At 41.9% G+C, this 19,548-nt stretch overlaps 1 protein-coding gene across 1 annotated transcript in view; it reads left to right on the top strand.

Moving 5' to 3' along the window:
- The window catches only part of b4galt2 (UDP-Gal:betaGlcNAc beta 1,4- galactosyltransferase, polypeptide 2), a 228,147-nt gene that overhangs the window by 25,580 nt on the left and 183,019 nt on the right, over positions 1-19,548 (top strand). The window contains exon 2 of the mRNA XM_085388585.1: positions 3,291-4,320. Coding sequence (XP_085244711.1) covers positions 3,975-4,320 — 346 coding nt within the window. The 5' untranslated portion in view covers positions 3,291-3,974. The remainder of the gene's footprint in view (positions 1-3,290; positions 4,321-19,548) is intronic.

The raw sequence follows: 19,548 nt of genomic DNA, 5'->3' as shown, positions 1-19,548 counted from the left end.
AAGCGCTAAAAAGAGGCTGAAAGACACACATTTCCTCTTTTGTTTCGCTCTGCTGACCTTTTTCAAAACAAACTTATACTTCTTTAAAGAAAAGTCAGTTGAGCGAAATGTTAGCAAATAAATAAGCCGATGTCTAGATGGATTTAGCACCCATGGACTTTGTTTTGTACCCCACAAGAGAGCAAAAGCAGTGATGTTTACGCTATCTACATTGATCTTTGATAAATGCTGTGCAGCCGGTCGTCCGTGGGAAAACTAAATCTCAGTCCTGTCTCCCGATTTATTTCTTTTGTTTTGCTGCTGATGATTTTCAGTAGCGCTACACTTGACTCTCAAACACTTTAATACCCGCTCGACACCAGTGGCAACCTTTTTGTCCCTGAGCTCTGCAGCTGAAGCAGAAAATGGGGCAAAAACTCTTCAGTCTGTCTGACTGATTATCTGTCTGACTGCCTGACTGCACGTTTGAAAAATTTACCCCGATACATTACGTGTCGGCCTGTTTAGCCACTGAAGAGCAGCACGACTGGGAAATAAATCCTGGCTCGCACAAGCATGTGACTGACATGCAGTGTCCGGGTCCTTCGGTCAGCAGAAATCCATCTCATTAACTGGCAGGTTGCGCACACTCACACATTCGCAGACACATCATTCAAACACGCACCCTCGAGGCTCGGTCTTGGCAGTTTTAACACTGCTGCCCACAGACAAAAGGCAGCCAGCTTTTTGGACAGGCCACGACCATCAGCTCAGTCACCCAACATGTGTTTAAATTTATTACATTTTGCCTCAAAAGTCAGCATCAGAACGCAGAGTAGGTAGGTTAATTGGATAACCCAAATTGTCACTAGGTATGAATGTGAGTGCGAATGGTTGTTTGTCCCTGTGTGTTGGCCCTGCGACAGACTGGCGACCTGTCCAGGGTGTATCTCGCCCTATGACAGCTGGGATAGGCTCCAGCGCCCCCCGCGACCCTGAAAAGGATAAGCGGAAGTGAATGGATGGATGGATGTCACCAAAGTACTGTTTAGGGAAACCTAAACATTTTGGAGTGCACACCTGGCATGTCTTTTTTGGATTGAAGCCTTTTTCCAGGAAAGGGTTTTCCTCTTAAGGTCTTTATACACAAGTCACATCATTCAGAGAAACCATTCTGCCTTCCCTGCCTGCCGCCGCATGGATTTTTTACTAGCCATGTGTGCATTTGTCACAGCGTGAAGTGCTCCAACCTCAGCTGAAGTTTGACTGTACAAATTACTGAGTGCTGCACTGTGCTCTGCTTAGTGCAAGCCATTGGAAATAATGGCTTTCAGAGCACAGCAGTGCCTTTGTCATTTCCTGTCTGAAAGCCTCATTAGACTTGAAAGGATTAGTTGCTCAATCAAGAGAAACTCAGTCAGATATGCTGATAATTAATAATTCAGTTAGTTTTGCTTGTAAAAAATGACAACTCATTTGCAAACTGAGAACTTTAGATGTTTTTTTTTTTATTATTCAATGTTAAGTAAATGCTGCTGAGTTTTTGTTCAGCTGAAAGAGAATTTCCAAAAGCCATCTTGTGCCTTTGGAAATCACTGTGGTCATTTTTTATTAGAATCATTTCATGATATTTCAGTGACAAGTTAATCACCTTGAATGAAATTGCCTGATTTAAGTTCTGATTTAAACCAATATGCATCTGAGTAAGTAATGACCTGTTTTAATACCACATGTAAGTTTTAAACAGGTTTCTAGACTTGCTGGAAACTTACTGGAAACTTTATTAGGAACACTAGTACTGGTTTGGACTCCCTATTGCCAGTGCAAAAAGCCCATGTGCTTTAATGTTTGATGTGTTGTGTGTTCAGAGATGTTCTCCTGCACGGTTGTAACAATTATTTGAGTTATTCTTTGCTTCCTATCAGCTCAAAGCAGTCTTGCCATTCTCTCTGAACCCTTGTATCAACAAGGCATTTTTGCCAAGAGAACTACCAGTCACTGGATATATTCTCTTTTTATTCTCATTTTTCAAAATGTCTATCTACCAAAGTGGTACACGAGTGTATATGTTATGTTGGATTGGATTTTAAAAACTGACATATATGGTCACCTGGACTTATTTTGTAATTTTGGCTCTGAAAATGGTTGAGGAGTTGGTAATGTGAAGTGCACATGGTAAACTCTAATTGGAGCTTTGTTTCTGTGTCCAGACAGCAGTATGCTGTGAATGCTTTGTGCTACAGTAATGCTTCTCTTCTCTTCTTTACAAAACCTTTTTGTCTTTAGCACAGATGCTAACATAGTTACAGTCATTTAAAGAGCACTTGTAAAACGGGCCCACCGGATGGATAATTAAAAAGATAAAACTCTCCCGTTTCTTTAAGTGACGTCTTCACTTAAAGATGGTCTTGCTTTCGCTTGTATTTGAAGACAGAGTTGTTAGGACAAGAATAATTTTTCCGGGTATGCAAAACCTCCTCTGATTGTCTAGTGTGTCTGTCTTTTTAACCTGTAGAGAAACTATGAGCTGACGTTCATTCAGAATACCAGCATTCATATACAGATATCTATTACCGCCTCTGTCTTTCCCTTTAATTCTTTTTCTTTTCATCAGAAAGTCTCGTGCCTTTCAGGGTTTTTATTATCATCTTCAACCTCATCTCCTCCTTTTCTCTCATTGATTGGAAAAGCTATAAACCTTCAGTATGATTGGCCTGTGGGAATGCTCTAAGTGCTCCCTCTCTCTCTCCCTCTCTCCTTTTGCTCACATGTTCATTGCATTGTGTATTCCCACTTGCCTTCTCATTCTATCATAAATGCTTTTTAAATCACTTGACTGGAAAATTGACTTGGCATGTCAATTTGGCTGAACCGCCCCAGTCAAGGCTTGGTGTTTGTTTGCGCCTGTAGATGCTTTTATTGTTGATTCTGTTTTTGCCAAATCCCCATGTGTACTTCTTTCTCTGATGAGAGAGAACTCCTAAATTTATTTCACTGCTATTAAACCAGGCATTTCGAATACGAACAAGGTCACAGAATACTGAAAATGCCAGCGGAAGATCGATGATGCCCAGTTTGATTTTATGCAGCAAATGGTACAAAAAGTCACTGCACGGAGTCGAAATGCACAGCTTCAATTAATAACACTTCACCTGTTCCTGTTTAAATAAGAAGCCAAAATATTAATGTTATTTAACAGCACAAAGCCATTATTTTAATGAAAAAAGATTTATTAGTGTAATTAAAATGAACTTAAGATGATTTGGCTTCATCCTAAAGTATTTCTTTCTTATCTAACTTCTATCTTCCAGGTCGCTGAGGCTTTCCACATTTAACGCTGCGAGACTAAAGAGGACCGTGTTCACCATCCAACAAAGTCTGATGGACCCGTGAGCAGACATGTGAGAAGAGATCGACCCAACAGACATGTCAGCTGACGCTTTACACTTTTCTTCTTTACAACGATGAACATCTGAGCCATCTCTGGTATCGGCACATATTTAGAGCTTTGCAGCACTAGCTACTGAAGTGGACTGCCTTTTAATTCTGGCATCAGCCATAGTTTGATACTTTGATGATGGCCAACTAAACCCTTTACCACATTTTCATATGAGTATGTTCACAAAGCCACCTTATTTTGTAGTTTAAATTGATCTATCCATGCTTTTCACCAGGCTCGAGGAGTGCTGTGATAAATAGAAACTATAGCATTTAGTACTTTTTGTCATGCAGGGAATCTCAGGACACGCCAGAAACAAGCTGGCTGATCACATTTTGGGAAAAGCAGGCGTAGGTGATGGTGTACCTTGCCCATTCTCATCAGTAATCCCATGACCCCTGCTGAAGTCAGATCGTTGAGTATGAAATAACCTAATCAGAGATCTAACAGTAGCCTGATTTTACCCACATGTCCGTCGGGATGAGCGCATGCCCCTAACCTGGCCACGTCAGCGTTGTCGTGGCTGGCCGCCGCAGGACAGTCGTCTTCCTCTGCCATGACCCGGCTGATGTTGGGCCGGACTCTGGAGCGCATCTGTAAAGGCGTGCTGCTGCTCTGCCTGCTCCATTTCCTCATCATGATGATCCTGTACTTCGATGTGTACTCGCAGCGCTTCGACCTCTTCAGTCGCTTTAACAATGGCCGCAACGGATCCAGGAGCAATGTTAGTGGGGCAGGGAGCGGACATCATTATTACTATTACAACCTCTCCAGGCCCAACGCCACATTAGCCAGCTACCTGGCCACAGGCGAGCAGCTGGTGCCAAGTGTGCAGCCGGAGAACACTCAGACACCGTCTCCCAAACCACTGCCACCATGTCCTGAAAGCCCGCCTGGCCTTGGTGAGTAATAATGTCACAGACTTCTCCTACATTTCCCTCGCTTTTTTCCAATTCTTTTGTAGTTACAATAACGAGTTGTTTTCACCCCAGAACACACACACACACACTCACCCTTAATATGTTTTCACAGATTTTCTGATTGGTCAGTGTAGTCGCTCCTCACATGTGCATTATGTACAAACAGGTAGATTTTTTGTCTTTATTGTCAAGCTGTTGGCGGTGACTTTAAATATGGTGGAGCTACCCGGGAGAAATTTCACAGTTGCCTTTCACAAAAATGTGAGATTTAAAATATTCCTGTCTGTAGTTGTGTTTGTCTGTGACACTTCCTCTTGGGAGGCGAAACCATGGGCACAGCAGCAGTCTGTCGATTCTACTTTATCTGGCCTGTCTTTGTCATGTAGCCAGCAAGCTAACTGTAGATAGACAGGATTCTGCATATATCAGGGGGATGTCGATGACACGAACAGATGTGAAGCAGACGTCTGTGTGCATCTCTGTTTGATCTGACTTTTAATGCAAAATGAATCTTTTGAAGATGTGAATTTTTTGCCTGAGAACAACAAAGATTTCATGATCATATTTTCTAGGAGAAGCTTTTCCCTTGTAACTCCTGCTTTTAATATAATATGTGTGGACTAGCATTTAGCTTTTGTTGTGCTTACACTGTACTCTTCAGCTCCTATCACAACTCATTTTAGCTCAAGTCAGATCTAAGTTACGGTGTACACAAGTTTGAGGTTTAATTTTCTGATTTTACACTTCTTTAGCTTTTTCTGATAATACGTAGCTTATTTATTTATTCTTCATCCAGTTTGCTTGTACTGTATACCGAGTAATTGTATAACTAAACCAGGAGGATTTGCACATCATTCATTAGAGTAATGTTAGATGCAGATGTAGTTAGATGAGCCTTCGATCAGAGCTTAAAGCTGTGTAGGTACTACTTTATATTCTGTAAATAAATGCATCTCCAATTAGCAAAAGAGCAAGTGTAACCATAATTTTGTTTTTCTGGGTCAGCCTGCAACATAAAATGGATTTAATGTCAACAATTTACAATGTGGTATTTCAACCTTATAGTCTCACAGTGGAGCTATTAATTCATGCAGTGAGACACGTGAGCTGACACAAACACAAACACACAGCAGCACAGATGAAAGCGGAGGGTGCAGGATCAGTTTTAAAAGAGTCCTGCATTTTTTTAGTTGTTTAGTGTTCTTAGTGTTATAATAAAAATGTTAATATAATATATAAAGTAGTAATGTTTCTTGTAAGGCAAAAAAAAAAAATGTGTTAGAAAAAGAATGTGGGCTCATCACCCTGAAACTTAAAAACAAAGGAAAGGCTCTATTTTAACATTATTTTAACCCGATTTACTCAACCTAGTTAGTTGCTTTGGTTTCTTATGGCTCAGTCACATTAGAGTTAAAACAGAGGGGCGGGCTCCTTGCGAGGACAAATTACTGTTTGCCTGGTGGTTGCATTAAATGTTTCTGCTGTCAAAGACTAAATGCAAGTCCTTGTAGTGATTGCACAAGTGGTGGGAGGTAACCAGTCACATAACAACCGTGGTCTGGTGACTGGTCGGACTGTCTGCAGTCATTTTCAGACAGGTTGTCTAAGGTTTGCAAATGTATTTCTATAAATATCGACAGGTTGCCAGCACTTTGCAGTCGATCTGAATCAGTGTGAACCGATGTGAACAACTTGTCTGCGATCTGTCCGTCTGCGATAGAGGACTGGACTGGTTGCCAACTATCTGTATGTCATTTTGTAGTTGAATCTCTATGAAATGTGAATTTCTGTGTATGTACATAGCGAGTGGTTTGCTACAGCCACAGACTTGTAATTTTTGCAGATTTGTCATAGTTAATTGCTACCTTGATGCCGTTTAAATGCAAACTGATAGCAGACTGACTGCCATAGTCATTTTCTCCATTTTTAGAGCAGCTATTTCAAAGCTAACATGAGACCTTCATTGAAAACATGGTTACAGTAATTTTTTGTCATGTTGAGATCATAAACCACTGTTTTCTCTAGTGTAACTGCAGAATTATCCATCTAAAAAAAAAAAACAGAATTTAAAAGTTAAAAAAAGAAAACTGAAACTCAGTGAAGACATCGTCTGATGGGGAGACGGCTTCTTGGTTCCCAACCTTCTGACTTGCATATCAGTGAATTCGGTTTAGAGCCAGTATGTTTTTTAGGAGACTGGCCGGGTTGCCCTGTGAATGCACCGTGGGACTGTAAACAGTGTGGACTTTGTAAGACTTCCCATCGTCAGCAAAAGGATTTTAAGACACACATGCACACACACGGAGGCAGTAACGCTTAGATGAATAACTTTGGGAATAGGTGGAAAATATTCTATATGTATGTAAAACAAGCTGCACACAGGGCACCTTCACTTGCTTACACACACATATCATCATTATGTATCCACCCAACAAATCTGAGGTCGATAGAGTCACACTAAGCCTGGGGTTCACTAAATCCATAATTACATAGTGGTCACACACTTACTTCACACCCATGCAGACACACACACACACAAACACACCCTTTCATGAATACTTACTGATAAATAGATCTCAGGAAGGAACTCCGACTGTCATTATTTCACATTAGCTAAAGTAGGCTTGACCTGCGATCTGCGTGCTGCTTATCTCAGCATCATTCAGTTCATCCTAATGAGTCAAAACAAAAACTCGCCTTGTAATCGGAAGGTTGCCGGTTCGAGCCCCGGCTTGGACAGTCTCGGTCGTGGTGTCCTTGCGCAAGACACTTCACCCGTTGCCTACTGGTGGTGGTCAGAGGGCCCACCAGTCCGGCAGCCTCGCCTCTGTCAGTGCGCCCCAGGGTGGCTGTGGCTACAATGTAGCTTGCCATCACCAGTGTGAATGTGTGTGTGAATGGGTGGATGACTGGATGTGTAAAGTGCTTTGGGGTCCTTAGGGACTAGTAAAGCGCTATGCAAATACAGGCCATTTACCATTACTTTAAAGTCTCTTTCCTTTCAAAAAGAGAAGAAGGACTAATTGTTGTGCCGGTTGTTGGATGTTTGTTCCTCACTTTCCAGTTTGATACGGCAACATTTCTTTAAAATCATCATCAGAAAGAAAACTTTCATTGTGCTGAAAGTCAGTCTCAGTTTAAGTGCGTTTGTGTCTTTTCTTTCTTTGCATATTTGTTACACTTGTTTCTGATCGTCAGCCTCTATCCTCTATCATTCTCTGTATTATTGTTGGGTCTTTACCTTACAATATAAAGGGCCTAGAGGAAACTGTTGTTGGGATTTGATGCAACATAAATTACATTTAATTGAAATCAACCACATTTTAAGTTTAAATATAAGTTTTAAAAAAAGCTATGATCTGAAATACATCACTGTGACAAGTATTCAAAAAAGAAATCAGGAAGTGGGTCAACCCTTTTTTTGCAGCACTCTGTTCATACGGTAAAAACAGACTTTTCCAGCAGTTTTTAAGTTGAGAATCTTTTTTTCTTCATAGTTCAGTGAGGGAGAAAGAGTAGGTGGACTTTTTAAATATTTACCTTGAAATGAAAATGTGTTATTTGATATTACTCTTTTAAACTTGCTGTCTTTCATGTGGTTTAAGTTAAGCTTTGGCACATATAGTCAACAAATATATGTATGTATATATATATATATATATATATATATATATATATATATATATATATATATATATATATATATGAGGTTAATATACAACATTGTATATCTATATTTCTTTTGTTAAAAAAACCCCTCAAAACATCTTCTGGTAAAATAAAAAAACATGTCTCTTTTTCTTTCCCACCTGTTCCATTTGTAAATGAGCTTAGTAAACGTAATCCCTCGTGAACAGTGGGGGGTAGAGGAGTGAACATCTTTCTATTTTTTTCACTGATTGCTTTTCTCATTTGATAATGAGGTTGGTAACGTGCTTTGAAATTGGGAGTGAGAGATGAAGCTGTCAGGCTGATTTGTCTGAAGCTGAGGTTTGCTGATTCCATTATTTGGCCTGGAATTGGCTGTCACTGACACTGGATTTGGCATTCATACCAGGCACAGGTGTACTCTTGTAGCTTATCTCTGCCTTTTCTCAGTGATGAAGTGGCTGCCTTGGGGCTGTAATGAGCAGGAAGGCATAGAAAGACTGAGCGAGTCTGTTTTTCAGTCACAGGTGCACAGAAAGCGTGAGAGTGATCTCTGATGGCGGTATGATGGTTTGTATGAAGTACGACAGAAAGAGAGGCGGGATGGACTGAAGGAAGGAACAGCAGGTGGAGAGGTGAGGGGGGTGTAGAGCGAGAAAGGGAGATGTTGGACAGTGGTATATACAAACACACACACTACACACACACACACACACACACACACACACACACACACACACACACAAACTCACATAGAAAGTGAGTGAAAAGGGGGGAGAAACAAACAAGCAAGTCCTTGGCTGTCCCACAACACCAGCTGACAGGTGCTTCCTGTATGAGTGGCTAGCATCCACAGTTTATATCCTGAATGTGTGCGTTTCTGTTTGTGGCCGTGTGTTTGTGTTTATTAGTGTTAGCTGGCTTGTGGATTTGCAAACCACCAGTTCCTTATGAAAATTCTTATATAGATATTAAGAAAATACAGATTAAGGAGTTCATGTTTGTCACTTAAAAGCAATTTCTCTGTAAAAAGGAAGAAAAAAATATGTGGCTATAATATGAAAATCACAAACACTGTTTTTTAGTTCACATGCAGTGTTTTTGGTTTTGAGTGCGAGTACCTGAGTGTAAGTGAGGGCTGATGGTGAGCTAACTTTAATTCTTGTCTTCCTTGGGGGGCTCAACCCGGGGTAGCGGTCATGTCCGGTTAGGGGCTCTGTTGGCTCTCAGGTGACTGTTTCCTCGCGGCTGCGTGCAGCGGGGCTAGGGGAGGGTCTGTGCTGACGGACGTGGGTTACTGACCTGGTAGCCTGGCTGCCCCTGGGTGGGTCCGGGATGGGCGTGAGGTTCTGGGGGCGCTCCGTCTCTGGGCTGGGGCCCGGGCCGGGCCTCGGGGGCTTGGGTCCTGGTTGGTGTGTTGCCGGGGTTATGGGCGGGTGGGTGCATGGGGGCCCAGCCCTGGAGCAGGGTGCCGCCGGTGCATCGAGCCACCTGGGGGGCTCTTCAACTGGTGGGGAAGATTGTCACATCTTGCAGGAGCTTTCCTCTCCTCAGGGGCTCTCTCTACAGGAGGGGGAGATACAGGAGAGGTGGAGGAAGATCTCAGCCTGGGTGTTTATTGTCTTATGTAGTCTGGAAGAAGAGTGGATGGTGGGGTGGGTGCAGTTTTCTCTGTGGTGGGGTTGGGTGGACTGTCCTGGGCTCTGTGGGGCCGGGAGGCGCTGCTGCGCTGGGCCCCGGTCTGGATGGGCCTGGGCCCCCTTTCCCTGGTGGGTCGCGGAGTATGGGGGTGCCTACTGGGGTCAGCGGGGGAGCTGGCCCCAGGGAGGGGTCACTTGCCCCTCCCTTCCTTCCCTCCCCATCTCCAGCTGCCTCCCTCTTCCCGCTCCACCACAACCACCCACACATGCAGGACCTTGGAGTAGGGGTATGCCACCAGGGTGCAGAGGAGGCCACCCCCCCCTGTCCCCTTCTGGCTGCCTCTGCCTCAATTTTATCCCACAACTTAGACATTCACATTACTCACACTCTCATCACACATACATATAGGATCTTGGGGGTGGGCACGATACACGGAATCCAAAGTACCATCAGGGTGTACACCTCACCCCTGGCGTCGTTGCCCACCTCTCAATGTTAAATACACGTAGACATTGAGGGCCAGCAGGAGGGACCATGCGCTTACCTGCTGCTCTCTGGCAGGTAGCTCCATGCCCTCCTGGGTTTTAAATGCACCTTAGAACACACATGCATCAACACTACAATGAGCGGGTGGAGGGAGGTCTGGAGTCTTCTCTCACCCCCATTCTCTGCGACCTGCTGGAGCGGGGGGGCTAGGAGGAGGAGTTGGCTGTCCGACTGCGGTCTGGAGTGTGGGGCCTCCCTGCTGCTGCGGAGTCGGGGCGATCTGCCTCCCCCCACCGCAGGGAAAAGGGTAACACCACCTGGGTCTGGGTGCAGTTCCCCCCCTCTAGGGGCAAGGGTACCTAGACCCGGGGTTTAGAGTACGCTTGGGGAGTGTGATCGTGTGTACAGCGTCTCTTTATGTCTGTCTCCACGTTGGTTGAGTGTGGAGTAAGTGCATATGAGAGCATGAGGGTGGGAATGGATGTTTGTATATGTGTGTGCCTGTATGTCTGTGGTTGGGTGTCAGGCGCCACCTCTCTGGGGACATCTTAGGCCCTCCAAGGTATGGAGGCCTATCTCCCCCTACCACCACTTCCCCTGCCAGTGGCGGACTCCCTCAGACATCGGTGCGTTGGTGGTTCTTTGTGTCTGGGGATGGGCGTCCAGGTACACACCGGCTCACTCCTTGGCGGCCGCTTATCGGGGCCTGGGGCCTGGGGCTCGCTCGGGCCACTTCGGAGGTGGGGTGCCCCCGGCCTTTCGGCCTGGGGCTCGGTCACTCAGGCACGGCTGGCTGCCGGCGGAGCTCACGGGCGCGTCACTGCAACCCCCCCTGGCTTCTGCTCCGCGGCTGCTGAGTGAGCCCTCATCTGGGACTCTCCTCAGCTCTTTCTGGGACAGTGGCGCGGCTGCCCCTCTGTTGGTCTTCCTTGGTCTCTTGTGTTCTGGGGGCCTCTGGATGTCTGGAGTTTTGATCTCCTCCATACCTGCTTCATGCCCTGGAGGACGGGGCTGTGGCCCCCCCACACCCTCTAATCAGAATCAGAATCAGAATCAGAATACTTTATTGATCCCTGGAGGAAATTATTTTTTGTTACAGTGCTCCATTTTAAACCAACATTAAGACAAGACAGACAATACACTAACTAAGAATAGTACAATATATACATATATATACATACATACATACATAAGTCACTCATAGATAAATAGTTGGAAAAGAAACATGTGTAGTTGTAGCAGCAAACAGTGTGTTAAGTGGATGCGTTGTACAGGGAGATGGCCACAGGCAGGAATGATTTCCTGTGTCGTTCAGTGGTGCTTTTCGGTAATCTCAGTCTCTCACTGATCTAGGGCTGCCACGATTAGTCGACTAGTCATGATTATGTCGACTATTAAAATCGTCGACGACTAATTTAATAGTCGACGCATCGTTTGAAGCTTTGTAAGATCACAAAGGACGCAGGAATGAGTACCGGTAGTAGGATTTAAGAGTGTAATAACGGACTGAAACAGAAGATGGCAGCACTGCATGTACAAGGATGCCAGCTGCCGTTAAACCCCGAAGAAGAAGAAGCTGTGTCCCAGAATTCATAGCGCAGCCCAGCGCAGTTGTCAACAATGGCGGCAGCTAGTTAGTTTTAACTTTACTCTTATTATTCTTTCTGGGTCACAAAATAAACGTTTAACATATTTTCAGGCTTGAATGTAGCTGTGTAAACCTCAAATATCTGCTCAGTTTATCAAGACACCACATATTTTCAAAAGCGCTCCGACGTTTTCGGAGACGTCTGTTACCCACTAGCTCGTTAGCTAGGTGGGGGCAAGGCTCACTAGAGCCGTGAGAACACCGGACTCCCGGCAAATCGTTTTCAAACCCACCGCCGTCTTTCGCTAGTCAGGTTAAACATATATATAAGTCACTTAGATAACTTAAAAATGTTATTGTTTGGCTTTCTTTAGTATTTTATTTGTTCCTGAGTTAATCGGTTTGGCTGAGATTAAAGTTATAGTTTTTGCACAGCTAAAACTGTCAAGCAGACAGCTGATTATCAGAAGTGTGAGACGCTGGAGAATATACTCTGGTGTCCTGTTATATTTTAGAAAGCAAGGAGTTTATTAAACTTCACCGAAACAATCTGCAAATTTCATTAAAAATTAATAATAAAAAAAAATCTATATAAAAGTATAAAAATGTATAATATCGTGCAAAATATTACGCTGTAATAGTTAAGAGCTATAGTGTACGTATTTACGTAAATACAGATGTAAATGATAAAATACAAATAAAAATAAGGATAAAACTCAAAAGAAAATTATATACTGTGTATGGAATTGTCCATCATGTTGTCCGATTTGTGTTTTGATTGAGGAGTCTCACTGTTTGTGGGTAAAAACTCCTCCTGAACCTTTCAGTTCTTGTTTTCAGGCTACAGAGGCGTTTCCCTGACCTCAGTGGCCTGAACAGTTTGTAAGCGGGATGGCTGGAGTCGTTAGTGATCCTGATGGCCCGGGATCTGCACCTTTCAGCGTAGATGTCCTGCAGTGTTGGTAAAGATGTTCCCATAGTGCGTTCAGCTGTGCGCACGACCCTCTGCAGGGCTTTCTGTTGCTGTACTGTGCAGTTCCCGTACCACACCGTGATGTTATTACACAGGATGCTCTCAATGACCCCGGTGTAGAATCTCCTCTGGATGTTCTTGGAGATCTTAAACCTCTTTAAACGCCTCAGATGATAGAGGCGCTGTCTGCCTTTGCTGATGAGGAAGTCCGTATGTGTGTTCCAATTAAGGTCCTCGTTGATATAAACACCGAGGTATTTAAAATTAGAGACTTTCTCCACAGGGTTTCCATTGATCTGAATTGGGGTGTGAGTTTTCTCGCCTCTCTGTCTCCTAAAATCAATCACCATCTCCTTTGTTTTGCTGATATTCATGGAGAGGTGGTTTGCCACACACCACTTTGCTAATCCGTCCACCTCGCTTCGGTAGGCCCTCTCGTCATTCCCGGAGATGAGTCCTACCACCACTGTGTCGTCAGCGAACTTCACAATGGAGTTAGTGGGGTATCTGGCCGTGCAGTCCGCGGTGTAGAGGGAATAAAGAAGAGGGCTAAGCACACATCCCTGGGGGGCCCCTATGTTCAGTGAAAGGGTATGAGAGTACACATCCCCTATTCTCACCGACTGTGGTCTCGCAGTCAAAAAGCTGTGAATCCACCTGCACAAGGATGTGCTGAATCCCAGATCCCGGAGCTTATCCGTAAGGATGTGGGGCATTATGGTGTTGAACGCTGAGCTGTAGTCTATAAACAGCATTCTCACATAGTTCCCACGTCCCTCATCTAGATGGCTCAGTGTGGTGTGCAGGACCTGTGCTACAGCATCTCCAGTGGATCTATTTGTCCGGTATGCAAACTGCAATGAATGCATGAAGGAACCTTTTAAAAAACAAAAAAACAAACGCGTCCATGCTCACAGGTGTACACACGGGTGATCACACCCACAAACTACACCCTTTTTGGCTCCTACCTCAAAGCACACTGTGTTCTGTTGATCTTATGTGCTGCACAATAATGTTTAATATTTAGTATTTACTGTCATATTCCCATATATCATTGTGATGTTGTTTATTCTATTACTCTTGTTCTCTTCTGCTTGTTTTCTTTTTTCTTTCTCAGCAGGTGATCCAGGTGATTGATATATGCATTTTTTTTTTCTTTTTTTCTTATTTTTTTTTCTTTTTCTGCTCATTCTGTTGGTTTTTGGTTTTTGCCCTTCTCCCCCGTCCCTCTTCTCAGCTGTTTCTCTTTCCCTCTCTTTCTCCCCTTCTTTCCCCCAGTCAAGTCTGTCCCGTATTCAGTAAGTGAAAATAAAATAAACAATAAAAGGTGAATCAAATGGACCATTATGGCAAGGCTGGGATGGTCAATTTGGTAAAGTAAATCCATTGGGCATCTTTCTTTGCCTTTAGACAACAATTCTGATGGCAAAAGAGCCAAACGGGACAGGCAAAAAAAAAAAAAAAAAAAAAATAATAATAATAATAATAATAATAATTCTTGTCTGTATCATTTTAGGGTCCTTACCTTAAAGCACCTTGAGATGACTGTTGTTGTGATTTGGCACAAAAAAACAAGTCAGTCAGGTTTTATGTCTACAACATATATGCTACTTGGTCCACTGATGCCTGGTCTGTTATTTGAGCCTGTTGCTATGTGGTAACTATGCAATGTGATAATTTCATGTTATGCACACGTCATGTTGCAGTCAGGATATTAAAGTGACACTATCTCACTATACGTGTTACAGGTGACTAAATCCTAAAGTCTCTGGTAATTGGCTAGAATTTAAATAGACTGAAATATGACATCTGACAGATTAGTAGGAGTTAACCTGAAACTTGGAGGCTGTATGTAAGTGATGGTTGTGTAAATGAGGCTGAATGTATTTACACTAAATGCATTTTTTAAATTTGTAATTATGATTTTTTTATAATAACAAAATTTAATTATTAATTAATATTTTTATTTATATTTAAGATAGCTTTATGGTCTTGTGCTGCATTTAGTTTTCTATTTTTACTGCTTTTAAATGCTCTTTTCTTCTTATTTATCTCAGTTTCGCCACTGATCTTTTTCTGTTGCTTCTTCTTGATTATTTGATGACAGACTAGCCTCACATTTGTGTCAGGTGTCTTTTCGCTGCATATTGATATGCACTGTCACGTTTTTAGTTTTGATTTGTGGGTTTTAAATTCCGTATGCATTTTTCTCTGTGCGCAAGTTAAGTTCAGACAAGTCCATGTATGTGAATTCTCCTCACGTCCCTGCATTTATTCCTGCTATTACTCATGATGTCCCATGTACAAGACATGAGGATGCTTGAGCACACACCCAGACCACACACACATGCACTGGGAGCTCAATGGGAGGTTAAAAGCTATTTCCCAGGTCTTGTTTTAATTGGATGCTCCATTGGGTTTTTTCAATCAAATGTAATTAGTAGGAATTAGCCATCTACTTGAGTTGCAGTTGTCCACCAAGACATAAATACTAAAGTCACTAAAATCTGCACTGTTAGCATCATAAACGTACAAATACAGACATTTCACTATGTCTTCCTGGAGGTAGGTGATTTAGTATTTAATGGCATACCAGAATTGTAGGGGTGTTGTCTAGCAACGGGTTTCTGGATATTGGTCAGACCATTAAGAAGGGTGGATCAAGGACATTGGTACCAATACTTGCTACGTTTAATCAGTGTATGTGGATGTAATTAATAGTTCTTTCATTTTTCTTCCACAGTTTTCTTAGTTTCTCCTCATTTTTGTTCTATTTTAATGGTTTAGGTTACGTCATTAAGTTTTAATGCTTGTTTTTGTTCTTATCTATGCATTATGTTGTCAAAAAACCTGTTCTTTCTTCTTTAAATGCTTTGTTTCTCTACGTTGTAATTTCCACATCTGTCATGCTATTGCGTCTCACTTTCTAACACCCTCCATGCTTACGCCACGTTTTTCAGTTTTTACTTGTCACATGACTAAAAAATCCATTTAAAAATTGAGAAAATATATTCATTTGTTAATCATTTTTATAGTTCCTTGTGCTGCATGTTGCCAGACAGCCGGAAAAGAGAAAGACCCCAGCGAAGAGTCATGGATGTAGGGAAGGAAGATATGCAGAGGGTTGGTGTGACAGAAGAGGGATAGTGTGAGATTAAGGCAGGTGGTCCACTGTGGCAACCGCTAAAGGGAGCAGCTGAAAGAGAGGACGTAGGTTAGCTCATGTACCTCGTCTTAGTGTCTACAAGTACAGGGGGTTGCTCTATTTGATATGCAAGTTAGTGCAAAAAAAGCTGTGAATCACTGAGCTGCTTAATGTACAAAGACTAATGTAAAAGTGCTAAATATAAGCAGAAATCCTAGGACGGTTGCATTTGATTCATTTAGTTGCTGTCAACTAAGCAGGACATTTTTGAAGGCTGGGACAAGGATCATCTAACTGAGACCTTGCCTTTATATATTCTGCATCTGAATGGGATGATTCTTTGATGTGTCATAGCTGAAGCGTTTTGGGCATATCCTACGGAGAGGAGGCTCTGGGACAGACCCAGGATACACTGGAGAGATTCCCAGCTGACTTGGGAATGCCTTGGTGTCTGGATGATTTGGAGGAGAGGCTGGGGAGAGGATAGTTAGTGCATATAACCCTCTGAAGTTCTTTGCTTAATTTACCCCATCAAAATGAAATAAATGTAAAATGTTTTCCATTTGCTTTGTAAATAACAATTATTAAACAGCCTCAGGAAAGAACATGTTATTGCCTATTATATTCATACTGATTCGTTTTGAATGGTGAGATGTGATCTGTACACCAAAAGGCTGGATCACTAGATCTGCTAATGACGAAAAAATGCAGAAATGGAAGATTTTTCCATTCAAATTTTGAGCATCAACCCAAACATTAAAAGTTAAACATTGAGACACTATATTAATTTGTGAAAAAAAGTTAGAAATAGGGTTAACCCACATCAGACCTCTGCTGTGGTCATAGGAATGCCACCACCTTTGTACCCAGTGTCTGCTCCCTCTACAGAAGACATGTTAGAGAGATTCAGGAGATCCTTGAAGTATTCCTTCCACTGGCCAACTGTATCACACTGAGGTCAACAGCCCACTATGTCCACGACTCTTTACTCTGCTCTGCAGTACAGCTACAGAGACTCTACAGAGAACATGGCTTAGATGAGGTGGAATTGTATATGTAATTTGAAACACTGATTAGACAAATGCTGGTTACATCCAGCGGAGAATGCTTACATGTGTTTGTATGCATGAAATAAAAAAGATATAAAATATAGATAAGCACTATTGTATAAGCTTGAACATGCAAAAATGCAAGATTAAGCATATTTATAATAACTGACAAGCTTGAACTGTTTGCAGAAACAAATACATTTGTACATTATGCAGACCCCCTTTCCCACTTCTGAACCACAAATGCTTATTTTATTCATAGCCAGCGAGTAATTTCAACAGAATGACATGTCCCTTGTAACTTTGACTTATGTATGTCCACTGTGGGGAAAGCCCATCAGACAAGCTTGAATAATTTTTCACCCTCCCTCATTTTTTTAAGGCCAGGCTTGAATCCAGGGAGGTCCTTATGCCCTTACCTTCCTGCTGCTCAGTGAACAGTGGGTTTGTAGCACAGCATGTTTTATTACCTTTCTCCTACATTTTTAATGGAGGGTTTAAATAGAAATGCTTAGGTTTAGAACAATGTGTTAGCACAGTCAGTGGAGCTCTGGAAACAAACATTATGTTTTTAAGTAAACCTTGCAGGGAGACAAAATTATTTTATAGTAGACAATTTGATCTGACCTCTGAGGCAAACAAAAGATATGAAAGAACCCATGAAATGAATAATTCTCCAGACGTCATCATCCTTTGGATTAAAAGGAAGAGGAAATAATAGACTCAAAGTTCCTTCTGATTAGTCATTGTTGGCTCTTCACATGTTTATGTTAAGGTGACTGTAACATCATGCCCAAAGCATGTTTGGAGGAGTCATGGAGACTACACAGAAAAGAAGTGTAGATGGTGAATGTGACACCAAAAGCATTGGGTAAAACCGACACATTATCCTGAATTTTCCAAATTTGAGCTTGATGTGTACACCAATTGAGGTGTGTTTTTGCAAAAAATTTGTCCTCGTATAATGCACTGTGGAAAAAAGAAAAGAAAAAAAGAGTTTACATCAAGCAATGATGAACTGGTGTCTGATTTTAATAAACCATTCGTAAGAGAAAGCGACAACAGGGAGAATTTTATAGTTTGATCCAGGAGTTGAAGGTGTATCATGATTGCTTTTGTGCATATTTTAAAATGTCAGTTGAGCAGTTTAAGCTCTTGTTGGAAGAACTGGAACCATATCTGAAGAAGCAGAGAAACCATTTCAAAGAGCCAATTGCGAGCCGTTCTGTGACACAACAACATTCAAATGTTTCGCCATGTTGGACGCTTTAATTGTGCTCCGCTGCAAACTGAAAAAATAAATCTCGGAAATTTGTCCTGCGTAAATATGCATTCAGTGTGAACAGCTGCATTAATAGGAGAAAAAGGGGAGTCCGAGAAATATTTTTAGCAAATGTAATATTTGCACAGATTTTACACATCTGGTGTGTAAAGGCCTTTATTGTGATGCTGGCAATTGGATAACTTGTTTTAAGCTTTAAAATGTTGAGACAGGTGATCCAGGAGATTTTTTCTTCTTCTTTCTCTTTTTAAGTGCCCTTTCTCACTGTCCCTCTTCCCTTCTGATTTTCTTTTCCTTCATCTTTCTTTCTCCCTTTCCTATCCCCCAGTCATGTCTGTCCCATCTGTAACAACTGAAAATAAAATAATAAATAATAACAACAAAGGTCGATCAAATGGACCAAGGCCGTGATGATCCATTTGGCAAAGTAAATCCATTGGGTATCCTTGTTGGTCTTCAGACTACAATTCTGACGGCTAAAGAACCAAATGGGACAGGCAGAGAAAAAAAAGCTTTAAAATGTTATAGTTAACAGCCATGTGGTGTTCCTCTGCTTTTCCCTGTGTCATTTTCCCTTATTAAAGGATTGATAATGTTATGACGTTGCTACACTGAACACTTCTAGATTTATTTTTGTAATACTAGCAAGAGTTGCCTCGAGGTTAAGACTGTTTTTTCTTTTTTTTCTCTGGTCTGTTCCATCAGCATTAGATCTATAAGGTTGCACAGAAGCCCGTGCACCACCTGCTTTCATAAGGTGGTTTTAAAAAGCTGCAGAATTTTATTGCATTTTTATTGTATTTTTCTTGAGTCACATGAATCGTTGCTTTTGGATGGTTTGTTGAATTTTTATGCAGCAAGAGGTTCTGATAGGGAAATTATTTTGTTTGTTTCTCTGTAGCCTGCAGTGAACTATCAGGCAGACAAACAAAGGTGCGGGTTTCCAAAGACTTAGTTTCACTCAAACTTGACTCACTCAAAGCTGGAAAATCAGCACAAAGAAACATTATCATCATCATCATCATCATTAACATTAACATCTGAAAATAAGACACTGTGACACAGAGAAGCAATTCCAGTCATCATAATACAGAGTTTAGTGTCTACTAATTAAGCTATTATAGCCCTCAGTGGATTTTATAAAAAAAAAATGAAATGGGCTGTAAAAAAAAAGTTGTTAGTGCGTGGGTGTTTTTTTTTTTTTTGTTTTATTCTTTGTTTTCCTTTTTGTAAAAGTTATTCTGTCAAAAATAGGAAACAAGGAAACAGTGGGAAAAGAAATAATGCGATGGCTGATGATGTGTGAAAGGGCTGCAAGGCATTGTTGGTATTGATTTTCTTTTCTGTAAATTGCATTTTTCTCAAAGACAATGAATGACTTCAGTGTGATGTCAGGAT

This window comes from Rhamphochromis longiceps, linkage group LG18 (assembly GCF_057381845.1).
Source record: "Rhamphochromis longiceps isolate RC_006_pf linkage group LG18, R_longiceps_female_GT1.1, whole genome shotgun sequence".
Classification (NCBI taxonomy): Eukaryota; Metazoa; Chordata; class Actinopteri; order Cichliformes; family Cichlidae; genus Rhamphochromis; species Rhamphochromis longiceps.
The sequence above is the reverse complement of the archived record's forward strand: the minus strand, read 5'-3'. Positions and strand labels throughout refer to the sequence as shown.